Source organism: Stylophora pistillata, chromosome 14, assembly GCF_964205215.1.
Source record: "Stylophora pistillata chromosome 14, jaStyPist1.2, whole genome shotgun sequence".
NCBI classification, from domain to species: Eukaryota; Metazoa; Cnidaria; class Anthozoa; order Scleractinia; family Pocilloporidae; genus Stylophora; species Stylophora pistillata.
In genome coordinates, this window is record NC_142532.1 from 1,371,066 (window position 1) to 1,392,500 (window position 21,435).

General features: G+C 36.4%; 5 protein-coding genes across 8 annotated transcripts in view; 2 read left to right on the forward strand and 3 right to left on the reverse strand.

Moving 5' to 3' along the window:
* LOC111338384 (uncharacterized) lies at positions 1-4,152 on the forward strand. Of its 2 annotated transcripts, none has more exons than XM_088745039.1 (3): positions 1-443; positions 548-1,584; positions 1,938-4,152. In XM_088745039.1, exons 1-3 carry the CDS (start codon positions 400-402, stop codon positions 3,026-3,028), a joined length of 2,172 nt encoding a protein of 723 aa, XP_088601165.1. In that variant the 5' UTR covers positions 1-399; the 3' UTR covers positions 3,029-4,152. The 2 variants fall into 2 exon arrangements, with proteins under 2 accessions (XP_088601165.1, XP_022800603.2); XM_022944868.2 differs by having other exon boundaries at positions 3-443; positions 1,932-4,152.
* LOC111338388 (U6 snRNA-associated Sm-like protein LSm5) lies at positions 4,063-7,852 on the reverse strand. 3 transcript variants are annotated; one of them, XM_088745040.1, is made up of 7 exons: positions 7,807-7,852; positions 7,320-7,447; positions 6,391-6,486; positions 5,800-5,827; positions 5,513-5,585; positions 4,588-4,643; positions 4,063-4,217 (listed from the first exon to the last, which is right to left on the reverse strand). In XM_088745040.1, exons 2-7 carry the CDS (start codon positions 7,360-7,362, stop codon positions 4,202-4,204), a joined length of 312 nt encoding a protein of 103 aa, XP_088601166.1. In that variant the 5' UTR covers positions 7,363-7,447; positions 7,807-7,852; the 3' UTR covers positions 4,063-4,201. The 3 variants fall into 3 exon arrangements, 2 of the variants coding, with proteins under 2 accessions (XP_088601166.1, XP_022800608.1); XR_015995326.1 differs by lacking the exon at positions 7,807-7,852 and having other exon boundaries at positions 4,063-4,251; positions 4,375-4,643; XM_022944873.2 differs by lacking the exon at positions 7,807-7,852 and having other exon boundaries at positions 4,588-4,604.
* LOC111338387 (ubiquitin-conjugating enzyme E2 G2) lies at positions 7,446-12,801 on the forward strand. The gene is made up of 7 exons (XM_022944871.2): positions 7,446-7,586; positions 8,388-8,423; positions 8,690-8,735; positions 10,654-10,772; positions 10,886-11,026; positions 11,358-11,395; positions 11,849-12,801. The coding sequence occupies exons 1-7, from the start codon at positions 7,544-7,546 to the stop codon at positions 11,924-11,926; spliced, it is 501 nt and encodes a 166-aa protein (XP_022800606.1). The 5' UTR covers positions 7,446-7,543; the 3' UTR covers positions 11,927-12,801.
* On the reverse strand, positions 12,090-19,635 carry LOC111338386 (beta-1,4-galactosyltransferase 1). The gene is made up of 7 exons (XM_022944870.2): positions 18,972-19,635; positions 16,325-16,455; positions 15,853-15,969; positions 15,229-15,416; positions 14,897-15,019; positions 14,496-14,597; positions 12,090-14,053 (listed from the first exon to the last, which is right to left on the reverse strand). Exons 1-7 carry the CDS (start codon positions 19,456-19,458, stop codon positions 13,903-13,905), a joined length of 1,299 nt encoding a protein of 432 aa, XP_022800605.2. The 5' UTR covers positions 19,459-19,635; the 3' UTR covers positions 12,090-13,902.
* Positions 19,636-21,237: 1,602 nt separating this feature from the next.
* LOC148716077 (uncharacterized) overlaps positions 21,238-21,435 on the reverse strand; it is a 976-nt gene continuing 778 nt past the window's right edge. The window contains exon 1 of the mRNA XM_088746049.1: positions 21,238-21,435. This exon is cut by the window's right edge and continues 778 nt beyond it. The gene's annotated coding sequence lies outside the window, so the exon portion shown is untranslated.

Sequence of the window (21,435 nt, forward strand, 5' to 3'; positions counted from 1 at the left end):
TGAAACTAAAACAAAAACCAAACTCAAACCGTAATATTTGTTATTCGCACTTTCTCTTTAATGGGACCGGAATGTTTGTAGCATTCATGAAAACGAACAAAGAAATAAACAAACTAAGCAACCATAGATAAACTATTAAAACAACAGCTCGCTTCCAGTACAAGAGAGCATTGGAAGTCTTTATGCATGTGATTGATTTCAACACGAATCGAGTTCAATTGAATATGGATTCTGCTTAGATTACGGAATGTGCTATCTCTAGTCTGAAAATGCTTTATAAAAAGAGTTGGGTAAGTCCCAGAATTGGCAACATTTCCTTTCAGTTCAGTAATTTTTTTATTCACTTGCTTTAAAATTAAATATAATTTCGGTTTGAAGGTACTATACAGAGAGGAAATCATGAGCTGTAGCGGATATCAGTATATGACAATTTTTTTAACAAGGTAAAAAGAAAGTTGTAATGAAAATGTATTTCCCAGACTTATTTCAGTGCAAATGAGCCGAGGATATCACATGCATGAGAGCACAGTTTTTTTTTTTTTTTCAGTTTTGTAATCATGCTTCAAGCCAAGCCAAACTGCGAAAAGACTACAGGGCTCACTCAACAGCTCAGGCGATTCTCTGCAGAACATGTTAAAATAAATAAAGAGGACACTCATCAAACCAAGCATCTGGTGGATAGCTACCTAAAAAATGGCGTTTTACGATATATCTTTGATAACTCACAACCCCTTGCCATCAGCAAGCTAGAATACACAGGAAGCCTTTATGAGAGACTTAAAACTGAAGCAGCTGATGAGGTGGATGTCATGGTAGTATTACAGACAGTCAAACAGGAAGTAATACTAGAGGATGCTGGGGTCCCGGGGTTTGTGCTGCTGAAGTTATTAAAAGATGATTCACCACTTAAAAAGTATACAAACACAGATGGTTATATTATCCCTGACAAGCTGCGAGCAAGTTGGTTCTTTGGCCTTGTTCAGAAGGCAGTTAATGAACTTGTATTACAAGGTGAGATGAAAGTTAGATCACACGGCCCAGCGGTACAGCTGGATATCACAGACAGCAACTCAGGAAAGAAGCTGTCAGCTGACTTGGTCCCAACCTTCCAGATTGGTACCATAGACTACTTTGTTGCAAAGTCCTATATAGGAAGTATAGTTCCTGCCTGTGATTGTAAGCTTCTCTGGCGAAAGTCATTCTCACTGAGGGAGAAGGCAAGACTGCAAGAAATGGATAAAGAGGACCATGGATGCAGGCATGAGCTTCTCCGAATTATCAAGAGCATCATTAGGGGGGAGGCAACCTTTGCTAAATTGAAAAGCTACCATTTGAAGACAGCATTTTTGAGGTACAATAGCAATTCAAAGGTTTCGTGGGATAAAGACCAGCTTGGGGAGAGGTTTATTGAGTATCTGGAATCGCTTTATGCTGCAGTAAATAGCAAGAATATGAATCACTTCTGGGTTGAAGGAATCAACCTCTTGGATAATATACCAAGTAAAACTCTGGAAAACATGGCTGATAGGCTGCGAAAGATTTTGGATAGTGACAAAGAAAGGAATAAAGTCCTTAAATGTCAAAGTAAGTTTCTCTTTGAATATTTGATTGGTTTCTACTTTCACTGTAGTCACAGAGATGACTCTCAGGGTCTTATTTGTCTTTGCACTGTCCAACTTACAAGCCAGAATCTTCTGTGCATAAAAAATAAATGTGTTATATCCCTTAATTATTGCTAGTCATCCTAACCCTTTACATCAGCATCCGTATTCTCCATACTGTTCTCTATACATTTCCTAGGGTGTTGACGAGGAGAATTTGTTTAATTATCAAGAGCTTATATGGTGGTCAGAGACCTACCTATTTATTTTTCTAAAACCTAAATTTGGAAAAGATTATGGTAATATTGATGTATAGAATTATTTATCAAGTTCCAGTTTCGATGGCTACAAATGACAACAGAGCTGAAAACTGTCCAGTCACATCACCAGGGAAACCAAAGCCAATTCAGCTTGATATGCAACAAACTCCAACAGATCTTTTACAAGTCTTGCGCAGATTTCTTGACAGCCTGGGTACAGTTCTCAGTGAAGATGCAAAGTGGTCTAAGGAAGTTATTGAGCAGGTTGTGAAAGATGGATTGCTGAAATACTGCAAGGAGAAATCTGATGTCGATCTCCTCAGTAAATTTGAATATGGTGGGAGTTTGTTTGAAAATTTGAAAACTATACACTCTGATGGAGATGATGCTGTTATCCTCCTTGTCTTAAAAGGAAAAAAAGGCTTCATTGACTCTGAAGTGAATGATGCAGGATATGCAGGGATAAAAGCAACAGAGGGTTCTCCTTATAAAGAGTTTTCTAATCCAGATGGCTTCCTTGTGCCTGTGAAATTCCAAAACTGGCTTTTCAAGCTGATTTCCAAAGCTGTGCAGAGCATTACCAGTAAAGGAGCTTCAACGTTATCTTTGAAAGCTTCAAACTCCAATGGTTTGAAAGTTTGCATCAGTGAGCAGTCTAAGGCTTTGGAGGTTCAGCTTGTGCCCACATTTCAACTTGACGGTGAGTATTTTGTACCATCCTCTTCTCAGCATGGGTATCTCCCAACAGGTGTGGCCCAGGACACAGCCTGGATCAAGTCTTACACCTTGATGCAGAAGGCTCTCCTTAAAGACATGGACAAAGACCAAGGGTGTCGGCACAGCTTGTTTAAAGTGGTAAACACAGTTCTCCACAAAGAAGCAACATTTTCACCCTTGACATCATTCCCTCTCAAAATGTGTCTACTCTGGTACAACAAAACTACTACTGACTGGGGTCAAGACAGCTTAGCTGAGCATTTTACAGGTTTTGTGACCTTTTTGAGGGATGCACTTCAAAAGAAAGAGATTCAACACTTCTGGATCCAGGAATTAAACCTGTTGACAAATATTTCGCCCAAGACCCTTGAAAACATGCACACTAGGCTGTCAAGAATCCTTAACAGTGAACAGGAGAGGAGGAAAATTCTGAATATATATATAGATTGACTTAAACAGAAACTTTAATTCAGTGTTTTGTGCTTTCTGTGCAGAATTTGTTCAATTGTGAAAGACAGAAATATTGCAACACATAATGCTGAGCTAATTGAAATATTTAGGGAGTAGCTATCTCACAAAGAAGAAAAACAATAGTTAATGGATTACATAATGATAAATTTCTTAATTATGGAAAAAATTGCAGGAAATGAATAGAACAGCACAATGCATGGAGTTCGACAGAAGCTGAAACCAGAGAACTGATCGCTGTCAATGCTAAGATTTGTAGCTGCTTACTTCATGCTTTATTTTCTTTGTCCTTCACACCACACAGGCATTGAGCAAACAGGAAAAAAGTCTCTGTTTTCTCCCTCCCACACCTCATTGTGTTTGGTATTGCACTCGGGACAATGATGAAAAAGAAAACTGGGCTTTGGAGAAACTCACAACCCTGTTAATACCCTGAGATCAGCATGCACATTCTTCATACTGTTCTCTATACATTTCCTGAGGTATTGACTAGGAGAATTTGTTCATCAATCAGAGCTTGTTTAGTTAGTGACCTTTTCCTTTATTCTCCTGACTTTAATGTTTTACTTAGGGGTGTTACTGTAAGGAGAAATTAGCTGCCAGTCACTCTTAGGAGTCAAAGGGTTAAGGTTAAAAAAAAGTTGTCAAAAACCTGTTAGTGGCACATTGACTGTGAGCCAGCCCATCCACTGTTTCATTGTTGAATTGAGACTTCAGGTGTTGGAAAAAAGCAATAAGTAAAACAGACAACTAATTAAAACCAGGTCTAATCAATGGAATGGTTGGCCTGTTCAGACCAAAAGAGGGAAGGAAGAGGAAGGAAAGTAATGCAAGCACAAAACATAATTCTTGGGATTCATTAATCTCAAACTTTGCACTTTGTGTTGGCAGAAACTTCCCTTTTTCCCTTCCCTACTCGATGTACCAGCCACACAGGCAATGGGAAAGTGAGGGGTCTTGTCACTGGCCAACCCTTCTTATCCTAAAGTGTATATTCATAACATCGAAACTCCACATGTGTTTTTAATTTATTTTAATTCAGTTTGAAACTAACACAGCTGTAAATAAAGGAGTGTATCCCCAAAAAACAGACATTGCACATTGTATATACAGGTGTATGATTTGAGCAGCTGCCTCTGATGCTTGTTCCACAGATCAGATCTCTGGGCCCCTGAGAATTTGTTAAGGATTAAATGCTACTCAACCTAGAAAAGATTTAATGAATTAGTCACTAACAACTGCATGCAGTGCTCTTTATCACATCAAAAACTGGAAATAAGAAGTTGAAGAAAAGATGAAAAACTTAAACAAACAAATGAGCAACAAACCTTGTGAAAAATTTGGTTATATCAACAAAGTTGAAGTGGTAAATTGGCCACCGTAACGAAAAATTGCAAAAAATTGCTAACCAATAAAGCAAAACAAAATATGGGAACAAATCGAAGATGCATGGACTCAACAAAAATTAAATAAGCACTTCTCATGAGTAATGGAACTTGCAGGACAAGAAAGATGGCTGCAAGTTATTTCAAAAAGGATACTCTCCACCAGGAATAAGCTGAAAAGAAGTTGAGAAAAGGGAAAATGAAAATACCCACTACATTTAAGGAAGCAGTCCAGAAAGTACAAAAAATTAACATGATGCAAAGGTCTGGTTAAAAAATCCACTACAAAAGTGTGTCTGCATGGTGATTTCTTTCACTTTGGAAAACTCTCAATGAGTATCTCAATAAATGAGGAAGGCACACAACTGCTGCAAAGAAAGGCTTGATGCAAACATAGAACAAATGTTTTAATAACATTAAAGTGCACCTACACCCAAAAAATTTTTTTCGCTTAACGAAGTAAGCTTATTTTTTTGAGTATTTCTGCGCAAAAATTTTTTTATTTGCTCAAATCTTCAATTTTCTATGCCCAGTCAAAATACGGAAAATCGGCCGCCATCTTGCCCCACGACCGAGTTTAAAGAGGAATGGCTCTAGTGGGTAATGTGACGTCAAATCGAGAACACGAAAGTCTGCTTTTCACACATTTTCACTTGTTTGGGAAGGTTGTAGTCGATAATTGTCCGAAAATATGCCGACTAAGTGTGTTGTAGAAGGATGTAGCAACGTGCGAAATTTGCAAGAGGGTATCGCGCTCCATACAATCTTCATACAACACACCTAGTCGGCATATTTCGGACGATATCGACGACAATCTTCCCAAACAAGTGAAAATGTGTGAGATGCAGACTTTCGTGTTCTCGATTTGACGTCACATTACCCGCTAGAGCCATTCTTCTTTAAACTCGGTCGTGGGGCAAGATGGCGGCCGATTTTCCGTATTTTGACTGGGCATAGAAAATTGAAGATTTGAGCAAATAAAAGAATTTTTGCGCAGAAATACTCAAAAAAATAAGCTTACTTCGTTAAGCGAAAAAAATTTTTTGAGTGTAGGTGCACTTTAACTTTTAACATTAAGTACCATGGTTATGTTGTTCCCGTTCAGCAGAATCTGGTCGAGTTTTGTCATTCTTCGTCCCTCTGGTGTGCTTTCACTGTCAAAATTAGACATAACATTTTCACTAGATCTTATAATATTGCTTTTTGCTTCTGTACAAAAGGGATGTGGGCATTTAGAGGAGTGCCTTCCAGAATGATGTCGTAGATACATTAAATTACTAGTTTGAGAAAATCACTGCTGGTGACTTGCGGACAATGAACACCTTATAATTGAATGATGATGACAAAATTCCAATTTTATATACTTACAATACTGTGACATCTTCTAGAACAATGTCTGAGAGCAAATCAAGGATGAAAAGCAAATTGTACATACAAGATAAAACAACTGACACAGCTCAAACAGAAGGAAGTATAGAGAAAATTCAAAAGGAGTACATCTTAGTAATAGGCTGATGGGGATATGCTGCTAGATAGGGTCACATTTTCACTGCTGGATTGATTAAAATGGGGTTGCATTTTCCAGTGATTTCTTAGAATGGGCTTGCACATTTAGGGATTTTGGGGAATAGAAAATTCTGGTAACTAGGGTTTTTAAAATTGCCTACTAAAAGGCTTTATGAGGTAAATGCATAAACAGAAAGTGACTGGGTTGGGATCACAAAAATTGCATTTGCCAAAAGTGACTGCGATGGAGACTATAATTACCTACATATTTGACTCACTATGGGTTCTGAGAGCCCAGCAGCTTTCCCTTGCAATTTTTGGACGAAAAACTATACATTGTACAACTTTAAATTATTCTGAAGCATAGTTTAAAACTTACACAACACTAAAAAGTTCTATTTGGTGCGACCAGCATATGTTACTATCTGAGTAGTAAACAATCAGAAAGGATACTGACATAGTCATCAAACCCGAGAAGAACTCCAACAATCTCTTTGTCACTCTTCATTACGATGTGAATTCGAGATCCGATGCACTTGTCAATTAATTCTGAAAGAAAGAAAGAAAGACTTTTAACAAATGAATTATTTTTATAATTCTCCATAATTTGTTTGTGTCTGCAGATGGGAGAATCTGCTCCTAAATCAGCCGAACATGTCTACAATCCATAATTTGACAGTTACGTAAAATTAAGTAGGTTAGGTGCACGTGTTATTGAGTGAGGTAAAAGTATACGGTATAATTTATATCATTCTTTCAATTAGGCTCTTGTAAATCTCAGTTTTTTTGGATGTATATATAATGTTTTCTCCCTGTAGATAGCTTTTATTCTTTTACGTATGATGCAAGATCCTCGCAGTAGAGAGCCAACTAGGAGCAGGCCGTTAAGTTGATTCGTAAAAAACCCGTGATGATAATTCAGATACGTTAGCTCAATTGGTAGAGCGCTGCACTAGTATCGCAGAGGTCAGTGGTTCGAATCCCGTACAGGCCTGATTTTTTTCAGGTCTGATTTTCGCTATTGCATAAATAGCGCTATCTACTGCGAGGATCTTGCATCATACGTATCTATAACCGCAGTTCAAAATATATGAACTTCATATATTCATCGTATCTGTTTTATTCTTTTGTTAATATCTTTTGTGTTTTTCAAATTGTGATTGTGTAGTGGGTCCACATCAGCCCTTCGGCTGCCAAACAAATTATCTCAACCTACTTCTCAAATAAAGTTTACTTACTACTACCAGGCTTTCCGTACTGGACTTGACGAGGTTGTTCTCCTTATGCATTATAACAGATGATTATTTACATATTTATTATTTCTCATGCCACTTAGAAATATATGAATCAATTAATTCTGAGGAAACAGACGCAAAACTTACCAAGCGGTAGAATTAGTTGAGATTCATTTCCAACAGCCGCCATCTTGTTCACAATTTATACAACGTACTTTGTGTTCGTAAACAACATTGCTGGCCTATGAACAGTGGGCTCTTGATGTGTACAAAGGCTGACGAGTTACCAGATATGACCAGATATTAGAACGAGATGTTTCCTTGAGAAAATAGTCAAAATTTTTGCGTTTGGGAACTAAACGCACAAAAAAATGGCAGGGGCTGCTCTCAAGAGGCTTATGGCTGAGTATAAACGTAAGTAAACCACAACAGAACGCTTGTCCAGCGAAATTTCACTCTTTTAAAGTCAGCTTGTCAAGAGTTCGAAGTTTCGTTCGTAGTGGTTCTTATGTTTAACGGTTGGTAATTTCCCCACCTAGGTTTTAAGAAATATAATTTTACTAGAAAGCTTACAAAATTGCGTAGTTTAGAAATCGACTATCTGAATTTTTAGTCGTTGACATAGTTTATTTACCTTCGAGCTTTGGAGCTGGATGAGCACTGCTCTTGTGAATTTTATTAAAGTCTGAAATTAGAAAATGGTAAGTAAAAAAAATGGAATATTAAAAAATTTGTATTACTACAGAATTAGATTACAACCCGTCGCATCATTGCTTTTATTATTATTATTATTATTATTATTATTATTATGTTTGAAAAGGGCTTCATTAATTCGAGTTAGTGTTGAATAACTACCTACGTACGTACAGTTTAGGTTCTTATACATATAAATTATGTTAACCTCGCAAGGATTCAATCCAGAGGAGAGCAAAAATAGTGGCAAATTAAAACTCTCAAACAGTCCATTTTACATTTGTGTGCTTGGTTGCCAAGCCTTTGAATGGGAGTGAGGCTAGGGTTGACCTTGTTATGATACAAACCTTGCTGCCTTTCAAATGTAAATCACTTTGTTATCATGCTAAGTAGATACAGGTCTCTATCACAACAAGGTCACCTTCAGCCTCACTCTGAATCAAAGGCTTGGCAACTAAGTACACAACTGTAAAATAATAGAACCATTGTAGCTTTTTAAGTAAACTTTCTAAAATTCAACAGAGTTGACCCTGAATTCGCCGGAAGGTATTCTTGCAGGTAAGTTGACTTATAACTTTCATAATGAAATTTTCGTTGATAATAGTGATATGTGTATTAAATATAAATATAGTTCATGATGTTTTGATTTGTGTCTGTTTTGATTTGTGTTTTTTTTGTCAAGGGGAGGTGGGGACAATTTCCAGAAAACTGTAAATTGAAATAATAATTTTTCCAGAAATGGTTTTCTGTTTTGCTTATTCTTGGCGAAAATGTACACAATTTCTACAGAACTAAATTAAACAAAAGTTTTTGTTTGTTTTAAGGACCACTCTCTGAAGAAAACTTTTTTGAATGGGAGGCTTTGATAACGTAAGTGAGGAAATTGTTATTGTGGTAATTGTTATTTGTTATTGTTATTGTGATAGCAGGATAAACTTTGGATCATGGGGTGCTAACTGTTGAGTTGTTAGGTTGGATCATTCTCAGAGTTCCTCTCTTTGTCAAGGAGTAGAAATAGTAACCACTGAACAGTCAAGGAAACCTCAAAGTATCCAGTTCTGAACTAGCATCCTCTTTATAGAAAATAACAAACTTTAGTATCCATTGTCACCTTTACCAGGGAACTGTGAAACCGCATTGGCCTTTTGGCCTGATTTTTTTGTTCTCCCATTTTTAGTTGTGGGTATGCGAAGCGTACAAAAGACTGTTAGAATGGGGCAGAATATGCAAATGTGTCACTCCTGTAAATGTGTCACTCACATGAACAAATCCATATGTTGATGGCAGATCAATATTGATAGCGACCTTCTGCAATTATACGGGAATGCCTCTATCACATTTCCAAAGTATTGCTGCGACATTAAAGTTTAACTCGACCTTCCTTCGTAGGAGTCTGGATTCTAATGAAATACTCATTGCAGTTAACCGAATTAAAGCTCTTTGAAAGGCTAAAGGTGTAACTATGAGTGAAGACACTTAATACAATCGCTTTTCTGCAGTCATCTTTCGGCATCATTTGCATTATTGTGGAATATTCCTTGCCATTCCCGGGTATGTTTTGTTTTTAACAAAACGTCCAGCTCACAATCATTCTTAAATACAGTTTCAAGCCTTCACTCTTCTCACTGCAAGCTGTTGGTATTTATATCGTCATATATCGCTAAAATGAGTAACTGGCAAATTTTTATTGGGGAAAGTGAAGCATTGTTTTCCTGACTGGTCAGTTGTTTACTTTTCTGATTGTTTTACTTCTTGTCTGTTTGGTGACTACACAGACATGTATAATAATTTGTGAAAATCATTGTGTGTACACCCCTGAACGTTAAAAATATATAAAGTCGAAGGAACGGTTTTGGTCTAAGTCCACATTTTTGTCAACAAATTGAAAATATACTCATATCGGTTTAAAAAGGTGAAGAGTTCATAACATACAAAAGCTGTCTTTTTTTTAAAATACGATGGCTTGAAATTCTATTTGAGAACAATTGTGGTTGCTTTTTTAAAAACAGAATTCAGTGGCCACTTTGTTAAAAACAAGATATGTGAAGAAACAGGCAAGGAATATTCCAATATAGTACAAATGATCAAGAAAGTGATTGCTTAAAGGCGATTGGGTGACACTCCGTAAGTTGTAAGATGACATATGTTATCATGTATCAGAGGAAATGACAGTTTTCAAAATTTCCAGTCTGCATTCTGTACCCAATCTGCAGTCTGCAGTCTGCAGTCTACATTTTGTACCTAGTCTGCATTTTGTACCTGGTTTGCAGTCTGTATGTTGTACTTAATGTTAGCTAAAAATGTGAACTCTGACCATTCACCCAACATCACCCCAGCAGTTCAAAGTAATACCAAGAAGTTTCAACTGTATCAGGGAGTCACCCATTGGAATTTAATTATCTTCAAAACTCATTCAAGTGCAATGTATCCACGACTTATTCACAGTTTCCTTTGATTTATGGTACTGAATGAAGTGAAGGAAAGGAAATGATAATAGGATTATAGGAAGTGGTACTTGCATGGGTGGGTCCTCCTCCTCTGTATTTCAGGTCAAATGAGAATTTGGTTTAATGGTATTTGCGAAGGAGGGTAAATGGGAGAGCTTGAAGAAAAGCAAGGATGAGAACCAACAATTAACTTGACTCACATGTACTGTAATGCCTGGTCTGGGAATGGAAATTGGGCCATGGTGGAGGGAGGCAAGGATGCCAACCATTGCATCATATTTGCCTCCATTGTAACAGTTGTAAGTCTACGGCGGTCTCAATCAACCTTTATTTCATTCTAGTGGCCCTGAAGGAACTCCATTTGAAGGAGGTGTTTTTACCACAAGACTTGTGTTCCCTCCAGATTATCCTTTGAGTCCCCCAAAAATGAAGTTCACTTGTGAAATGTTCCATCCTAATGGTAAGCATAATCTTGTCTTGTGCTAGTGAAGTAGTATCCTTCAAAATGGGACTACACACATAATTGTGCAAAAATTATGCAGCATGTTTTTTTGTTTTTGGTGTGCATTTTAGTTTATCCTGATGGACGAGTGTGTATCTCCATTCTACATGCCCCTGGTGACGATCCCATGGGGTACGAGAGTAGCGCTGAACGATGGAGCCCTGTTCAGTCTGTTGAGAAAATACTCCTCTCTGTTGTTAGTATGCTGGCAGGTTGGTCAGATGGTTCATTTTGCTATCTAAAAAAGTCCCATTTTGAATAGGCACTTGCACACAATGGGGAGTATCTCATGCTGCTGGACATTGAACATGGAAAGTAATTTCTCTACTTGAATTTGAAAACTTCATAGTACCCTAACCCTTACAACTTTCTTTAATTTGTGTCTCTAGAACTGTATCCAGCCTGCCCACATGTAGCTGCTATGGCAATTTTGGATAGATCATTGATGACAATAATCATTTTCACTCTGAGGAGTACCAATGAACCAAATTTTTCCCACAATGTTATTAGTTTTTAAGTCCATTCCCTTATTGTTTCTTGCAGAACCAAATGATGAAAGTGGGGCAAATGTTGATGCTTCGGTGAGTATTATATTAGGGCTTGACACTAACGGTAGCCCACTAGCCACACACTAGTAGAAATTCAGTTTTGTCTAGTGGTTTCCAATTTCCACTAGCCAGTTTTGCTGGTAAACAGACTGAAATTGTCGTAACATCTAAAAACATCTAAGATGTCACTAGCCACTTGGCTAATAAGTTGAAAAATTAGTGTCAAGCCCTGTTATATGATGATTTTTATTTCACTCCAATATGAAGGAGGAATAAACATTTGCTTTGTTTGTTTTCTCTTCTCTACTATTTTCATTGTTGAGACCCAGTTCAGTGTTTGCTCATGTCACCAGTCCATGACAGTGGTTGTGGTTCAAATTTCTTTGGTTTAAACATTTTTGTTGAAGGTAAAAGTAATCTGAACCACTGCACAGCTAATTTTTTTTCTGTTTTACACCTTACTTCATGTTTTCTTTTCCTTCGTAGAAAATGTGGAGAGAAAATAGAGAAAAATTCAATGAAATAGCAAAACAGATTGTAAAGAAATCTCTAGGTCTTCAATGAGCATTTTAAAATCCTGAGTATACTTTTTTGGTAGTTATTTTACATGTAGTGTATAAAGTATGACTGAAAAAAAAATTGTTGTTAAGCCATAAGTGAATTTAGGATAAAATTTAAAAAAAGTGGGACTTAGGAACACACAATAACTGAGAACACATCACCTCCATGATTTTTAAATTTGTAGTTTAATAACTATATAAAAAGTTAAAAATACAACATTCTGTTATATAAATAAGGATGCATTTCAATGAAATTTCTTTTCCAATGTGATGTTATCCCACTGTCACAGGCCCATGTCAATATGAAGCTTAAATCAGGAAATCAATTCTTCAAAATAATACTTTTCAGAAAAAAGGAATATTTACCAGGAATATGGCAACTATATTACTTCAGAATTGAATATACTAATGAAAAGCTGTGACTGGATGGTGCTCTGAACTCTCTTGCAAAATGGCTGTATTATGCATCTGTAATAAAAACTATTGACTTGTGTGGAAGTTAATAGTACTAGTGCAATATTTAAGGAAAACCCATTTTGCTTACAAATGTATGCAATATAATTAAAACTTAACCTAACTTTATAAAATCGTCTTGTTTAGGTTATGTTGTCTTTTCCAGCCAGTCTAACAACTGTAATCAATTTTAAGCTGCATCAGTGCATGTAACGTAGAACCTTTACTACCACACACAGTGGTAAAGGCAACTTGTCAAGTGGAGATGCCATGGAAACTTGACAGTGCAAAATTGTTCTCTCACCTCTGTCAATTTCTTTGACAGGCACAGTATAAAAACCAAATTTCAATGAAAAACTTGTCTTTCTTCCATTTGTACTGTATACCAACAATAAAAACATGCCAAGGTAAACAGCAAAGCACAAATGCAGTGTTGACTTATTCATGCATGTCAGAGCTATAAGGGTTTAATAGTAGAGGAGGTAGAGCTCAAGAAGGTAATGAAGGTAAAAAATACAAGGAGTACACTTCTGGCAGAAGAATGTTTTACAGACACTTATATCAGCACTATCAGGGGCTTTGAGTTGTCAAAGATATTCCCACAAATAAGTGAATATAACCACAGGGGGCCCATACAATCTGTTTGTGTAGCCGACTGTTGTTTTATAGTGAATGTACCAGATTTACTGTTTGCCTCACCTAGAGTGATATATTGCTGACTATGTACATAAATCATTGATAACTAAACATTGAATTACTTTACCTGTGTTGCATAGTCATCCTTTTGCCTCAAAAATGTTTTTTTTTGAGCGATTTTGTCAGCAATATATCACTCTAGGTGAGGCAAACGGTAAATCTGGTACATTCACTATAAAAAAACGGTCGGCTACACAAACAGATTGTATGGGCCCCCTGTGATATAACTAACCAAAGCTGGTAAATCTCCCTCATGTTGGATTTACATCATGCAGCTCTGAACAAAATGGCAGTTTGACAGCCCCATGTATTGTGAATTGCAAGGTACCATGGGGTGATGCAGGTGTTGCAAAATGTCCTCTTGGAAATGTTCAAAACTGGTGTAAAGATTACAGATATTTTCCAGTCACTCTGCTGTCTTTATTTTTGTTTTGTTTTTTGTTTTTTTCCCTGAATGCCCCCAATGCACCTCTTCAGCATGTACCTCTATGTTTTGTTGAGCCATTCCGGGTCTAATTGGAATTCCCAGCATTATCTTTTGTAAACTATGTGTACATTTGCACATGAATAACACAAAATTTGAAAGAAACAGTTCTCTAGAGTATTATCACATAACCGGAAATGGGTAAACAAAAGACATGTCTTGTACAAGCTAGAAAGGTCTATTCCTTGTAATTGAAGATGACTGCCATATTGGTCATCTGCAAACTCACCCTGTTCTCTAATACCTGGCACGTCAGCAAACAACAGTAAAAGAGTCTATCTAAAACTACATTCAGATGTTTATAAACTCCGATTGTTGACTGGCACTTACTAATTGTTGTACTATGGTTAATTCTGTAATTTCTTTGGCATAGCCTCTCGTACATCTACAGTAACCTGTGTGTAAAGGCGATGTTCTGTTACATTTTCTACCTTATATAAAAGAGAATTAATTCCATCAGAAGCCATTCTTTGGGCAGAGTCTTTTAGTTTAGCAAACCTGTTGAACAAAGTAACATGTGGTATAAAAATGTGCAGCTTAAGAAAACAAAACAGAGAAAGCCTTGACTGAAATCAAGGCTGTGCTCTAAGAAAAATTGAAGGGAGCCCAGTGCTCTGAAACTGTTAAATCCAGGGTGGCTAGCATATGCTTTTAATGAAAAACTAACTAAAGATTTCTGAGTTGCCCAAGAGCAAAAGTAAAGTGCCAGGGGCCACTGGGTGCTGCTAGACCACAGTCCTGGAAGTATACTGTTATTATTCTACATGTACAACCAAGAACATATTCAACCAAAATAACAAACCAACCTGCAAGATTTGACAGACAGACAACTTTGATTTCATTGTGATAATGAAATCATTTTAAATTTTCCAGTAAGAGTGGTTTTCTAAACTACAATCAAATGCATCAGTGATAAACATTTATTTTGTCCATAACCTACCTATCTGGGTCTGCCTTGCCACTGGTGTGAAATATCTTTAACATTTTGTACCTCCCTACTTGCATTGATGGTCGAGTCAACTTAAGCTGCTTTGCTGCTATCCTAAAACAATGTACAAATAATTCATGGCTTCAAAATGAATTTTCCCAATTAGCCCTAAAGCAATACTCGCATTAACTTTGGAAACATTTTGTAATAAGCATTGATGATCATGAAAAATAGCCCAGGTAAAGGAGTTAACTGGAGAGAGATTGAGTTTAAGAACGAAAAGGGGGAGATCCAACAACATAGTTATGGCTGCAAAATTGTAGAAAGGGGGGGAGGGGTGATTTTCTGTCCAATACCTTACAATGCAAATTTTGAGTTACAAAAATTATCAGCTGAAAAAACAAAACTTTCACCTGTTGTAAAGATCATCATCTTCTCCTCCCCAACCCCAAAACTGGTTGGAAAATCCATTTATAAGTTCAAAGTGTTCTCGGGAGAAAGCGCCCGCTCCTCCAAAAATAGTTGAATAAGGCAATCTAAGAGAGCAAAACATTAAATATGGATAACTAAATGTTCTGGAAAAATTACAAGGTCAGGATACAGGGACATTGTGAAAACACTGTTGAAAATCTTATTAAATTAACATGTAAACATTAATAGATCTAGATTATAATGCTGCTTGCTGAGATTCATGAAGACTACACAGTCAAGTATAATTATAAGGTTGTTGATCACAACCACTTACCTATAGTTAAATTTATCTATGGCTACTGATAAGTGTCTGGGCGATGTGGGACAGCTGTAATCATTTCGGTCATCTTCAGGTATTAAGTCAACATCATGGAATATAAAGCACTCAAAATCATCAAACTTCAGAGCTTCTTTATAGCCAATGTTAAAAAGCATGGCACGGTTAAAAAGGGTAGTTCCACCCTAGAGAGGAAAGAAAAAATTAGCAAAACCAGGTGTAAAAATATGTAAGATAGGTGGAACTTTTAAGAGAAATAATTGTACTGATATGAGAAAATGTTCAACTGATGTAATGCTTTGAGGGGAGAACTTGTGTACATTTTGGGCAATACAGTACTGTGAACACATAATAATGTTGGAATTAGAGAAAAGTGGGAAAAGCAATCAACCATTACCCAGTGACACCAAAAACCTTTACTTTTTTATGTGATTACCGATAAGATGAAAGGAAAAAAAGTTATCCTAAGATGATCGTGAGGTTCTTATACATTTTGCCACACCTATCCTGTTTTGTGAGGTTGACAAATCAAAATCAATTGAGAATACACTTGTACCATGGGACACCTCAGATCTGAGTGATACTTAGTGCATACTGTTTCAAGTGTCAAATATAACAGACCTGTTCTATAACCATGATTCTGTAGTCCAAATTCTGCCGTCGAAGAATAGGGTGCATTTGTCGTACAAATATCTTCAGTTGTTCAAAACGATTGCGATATGGAATAATTAAGGCCAACTGACAAGAGATTAAAGTAATCTTAATCAGTAGATATCGAGACTATGAAAACTACAGATGCCAAAAACAAAACCAAATTCAGCAAACTATAAAGAGAAATCCTGAAAATGGGAATTATTTAATATGAATTTTGATATTTTAATTCTCTATTGCACCTCCACTTTTCCTTTCCTGAACTAGAGTGAACAAATTTGGTTATTTTTATTATGTGTCCATAAATAAACTGCAAGCTCTATTTTCTGTTCAATGCAACACTGCAAATGAAATGGGCCCCGAAGTACAGCCATTGTTAAGATCATGGGAGTTACAGAGTTAAAAGAGCTTTTCAATAAATAGAGTTAATTAAACGAATCACCTTCTTCCTGGCTTTACATTTAGTTGGTTTCGAATGACCTCCATGGTCAACCCAGCCTTTAAAATCCTTGGACATATCCTTTTCCACATCTTCTATCTTGGGAACTTGTGAGTCTACATATAAAGCTCCAACTGAAAAAGAGTAAAAAAAAAAAAATGATCATTATCAAAAAGGGTATTCCTAGCACCAGAATGGAATGCTATAGTCTGCAGTCTACACTATCTCCATAGAAATCATAGATAATTATTGTAAGTGTCACAGGGAGTTGCCCTCAAAATTTTTCAAGTAATCACCGATTTGTGAAGTTTTATTAACAAAGATTTAGTAATACATAGACAGGTAAAAACGAACGATATATTATCCCAATGTTTCGGCGACTTCATGATGCCATTATCAAGGGTACAAATGAAAATAAAATTAACAAATGCAAGTTCAAGAGTTACAACTAATTTGCATAGGGGAGGTAGCTACACAAATAGTTTAGCGCGGATAGAATCCGTTTGCACGTTCAAACTCGGTGTTAATTGTTTGATGTAAAGCTTTACATCAAAACCGAGTAAACGTTCACCGAGTTTGAACGTGCAAACGGATTCTATCCTTGCTAAACTATTTGTGTAGCTACCTCCCCTATGCAAATTAGTTGTAACTCTTGAACTTGCATTTGTTAATTTTATTTTCATTCGTACCATTGATAATGGCGTCATGAAGTCGCCAAAACATCGGGATATTATATCGTTCGTTTTTACCTGTCTATTTGTGAAGTTTTAGTATCAAAATTATCTGAACAGCACCATCCAGTCTGCCTCACAGTGATTTTCCTGTCATCTTTTAATAGGCTCACAAGGGATGTTCATCTTTCCATTAAAATCCATAGAAACTTGGAATGTGCAATATAAACATACAAGATCTCTGTTTCATTCTAATTTTAGATTCCATAAACATTCAAGATCTCTATATTTCATTCTAATTTTAGATTACATAAACATTCAAACAGCACCAAACCTCCCCATCCCTTTGATCATCCCAACCCTTTTGCAAATCCTCCTTACAGCAGGTGGTTTTATGATCTCTCATCCCTTAAAATGCCTGCTAGATGCTCTGACCAGCAGCTAAAAAAGGTTTTCTAAGTAGTAGTTGTTCAGTCCCCTCCCGGATCACAGCCAACTTATTTATCATCCACAGGTATTAATATAAACTGTTCCAGAAACCCCTGCTTAAGCATCTAGCATTATTTACATGACAAGCTGAATTATATGCACATTTTGATTGGTTCCTGTTCAACATCTATTAAAGGATAGATGCATAGATGATGTCGCCACTAACAACATTTTCATTTTGTATCAGATAAACAAATAGCACCCATGTAGCCTTGGGTCTGTGTTGCTCTAGATCACAGAAAACATCATAATGACGAAAGAACATCAGTGAGAAGCTTGGCTGCTTCTATGCAATTTGTTTGGTTCTTGCATTATCTTGACACATTCTGTGATCTATTATTGAATAGAAGCAAAACAACATAGAATCTGTTTTTTTTTTAAACATTGGATAGTTTATTCTGTTAAAGCTCATATATTTTAATTTGGTTAAACAGTAGCTATTTACTATATTATTTGTGCAGGTTTGTAGACTTACCATTAATCCAAGAGATGAAATTTTGGAAGGACAGGGAGGGCAAATATTGCATAATTGTACTATATATTTTGTATTATTAAAAACTAGATCATTGGATAATGCAATTCAAGACTTTTTATTGGCTTAGCCATTATGGTATATCAGCCAATATACCATAATCTACAAAATATGATAAGCGTGTGTGTCAGCTTAAAATTAAAAGAAGGGAGCTAAAAATTTAATAAAATTTAATAATTTAATTTAACGTTTTTAATAAAACAATTATTCCACTCACGCTTGTTGGATATGAGATGATTATAGCCAACTCAGCGCTACGCGCCTCCTTGGCTATCTATCATCTCATATCCAACGCACGCTCGTGGAATAATTATTAATTATCCATCTAGATATATTTGTGTTAATGATATCATAACTAAATATTCTGGTTTTGGAAAAATTGCAAAAACAATTTATCTCTTTACTCTATTGACCTAAATGGTTCCAACTAGAATCGATACCCTCGTTCACCTACTCTTAGCCCACAACAAAGTGATTGATCGGAGAATCAGCGCCACGTTGAACACGAGTTGAGAGAGGACTAAGTAAACAACCAATAAAAGATTTGCTTAGGGCCTTTCACGTTTCTTTTTTTTTTGCATGTTGATCATTGTCATTCTCGAAGAAGGAGATTGGTTTCTATGCAACATGGCTGAATGCTTCAGTGAAAAGCGGTAAAGGTTGAGGTGTTAAATGACATTAAACTTAAAAAAAAATTTCAATTAACTTGATCTTAAGGTTGAATTTGAACTTGTATAATGTAGCTAGATTGCTCAAAAGAGGATCCGTTGAAATCAGATGATAATATTTTTAATTCAGTATCTATATACATGACAAATATTACAATGGGCGGGTAGAGTATTTTTAACGTAAAAAAAAAACTGCTTAAAGATAATCAAACTGTGTCTCACGTCGCGTCTCAAGCTAAGTTACTAAGATTATAGCACATACTCAATGATTAAAATAACACATAGCTTACCTAGAGTTGGTGACTTTTCGGGACATAAACTTAATTCTTGATCAGAATTGTTATTGCCACCAACTTTCTTAGTTGGAATGAAAATAGCTACGCTTGTTGTTGACGTGCTTGTTCCTTTTTCCGTTTCCGTTGGCTGAAATATCGTAACTTGGTTGGAACTACTAATAGCCTTCTTTGAATCTTGTGTATTCTGTTGTCCTGTCTCTTTTGTGGACTCTTCTTCGTTTGAGCTCAAAGTTGATTGCGCGGAATTCTTCGGTTGTGTTTTTTCAGTTGAGTTTAACGACTCTTCGAAAGCGCCAGCAATCAAGTCTGGTAAATTAATATCGGCGCTAAGATTTTTCCTCTTAAATTCTGTAATATAATTCACTCCCAATGCCGTATAACGCGAAAAAGTGACAGAGTAGTAAAACATCACAATAAATGAAGCCGTGGCGACGACGAATGTACATATCATGAATTTTTTCAACCTGTCTAACTCAACCATTTCATCCACTTCAATAGCGTCGAACTCTTTGATTTAATCGAGTTGAAGTTATTAAAATTCAGCATCTGGCGTTTAAAAAAGTATGTTCCTCAAGCCGTAGGGAACAATTAATTGGAGAACCTTCTACATCAACCAAAAGATATAGTTAGCCGCCATTATAGTCAACCAACTATAACCAAAACGAGGCAACTGTCGTCACGAAAAGGCTGATTCTTTGAGAACAATCGCTACCTATCGTTACCCAAGCTTCACTACGGTAGGTCTATTCCGGGGTGAGGGGCTAAGGATGAGGGGTAGGGTATGTTTCACGCGAAAGAAGCTCATATTGCTCGACGCAGTGAGAACTTCTACTTTCTTAACTAATGAAAAGTAAAGAAATTTTAAAATCAGGTTTGCATGGCCTTTCCGTGTTGAGACGTGTCAAGATCTTAGAAACCGAGAATTGGCTACAGCCCCTAAAAAACGATACGTATGCGTAAAAGTGCAAAGTCGAAATGAAAAAAAAAAAAAAAAAAAAAAAAAAGAAAGAAAATTAAAAAAAAAAAAGAAAGAAAGAAAAAAACCAAAAGGCGAAAAAAACCAACTAATATCTAGCCATCTTGACCGAATAAACTTGGTCAACGAAATATTTATTATCACAATTATTATATTATTATCGCTTTATGAAGAATAGAGAATTACTTGTTTATTTCGAGAGATGGGAAAGCAAGCCAACTGTTTTTGTAGCACAGTAAACCCACAAGAGTCGTTTATGTTTTTTTTATTTTTACTGTTTTCTACCGCTCCAAACAATTTTCTTTGTCGTGCGTAACCAAAGCGGGTAATAATCCAGTCTGGGCAAGGTGGGCTCATCTTGCCTGCTCGTGTTCGCTTCATATTGCCCACAAGCACTGCCAGCCATGAAATAATAATTGATAATAATTTACTATTAAGAATGTCAAAAACGCACGCTGTAGATCGCTAATTCAGCTACTGTTTCTTTTTGTATAGAATGGTGCTTAATGCAGCTAATCATTTTATAAAATGATTAGCTGCATAAAACATAATTGGCTTCATAAAAATAGCTCCATATTTTTTAAGGCACCATTTTATAAAATGATTAGCTACATAAAACATAATTGGCTTCATAAAAAGTGCTCAATATTTTTTAAGGCACCATTTTATAAAACGGATTCGCGGCATAAAACATGATTGGCTTCATATCTCAAGCACCATGTTATAAAAAAAAACAGCGCCTGAATACTGGCGGTAATGGCACTCCGAACCCGCTAACGCCTTCTTCTTTTCCTTTGTTTACCGTTTGTTGTTCAAATAGTGCTAATTGTAGTAAAAATTTTGCGTGCGCTTTCTTTGTGTCATTTCGTAACGGTAGGGAACGTTACGGAACGTAGCATGTATTTAACCGTATTGTTTATCGTAGTTCGTGCAGTTTTTTCCAGTAAGGTCGACTACATTTTGTCATTCGCATCGTGCAGCTATTTCTCTGCTGAGGGAATCAACAATATCGCAACAAATGAAGGCCCAGTTTAAACGTCGAATTTCACATGTGCCGAACTTAATGCGAGAGTTAAATGCATGTGAAGTGCAACGTTTGAAGCAATTAAATTCGACTGTTTTAAATTAAATGCGAATTTTGCCGTATCTGCCACTGAAACAGTCGAAGATTCGACTAAGGTTCGACTTTTGATTCAAACGTCGCATCTCACATGTGCCGAACTTAATGCATGAATTACAGGAAATTATCATAATTCATTTATTACCTACAAATCGCCAGGAATTCTATGAATGCCATGCGCGAAAAAGCCAAAACAGCACAAAAAAATGGTGGCAGGGTTCGTACACTTTTTTGTGGACAGAATTCAAGACTTTTTTCAGCCTTTTTCCAGACCTTTTTTTTTTCTTTTCCAGACTCAGGGTAACAGTGAGATTCTTCGTGGCCTGAGAAGAAATAACTGTCTTAACTATGATAACAATGAA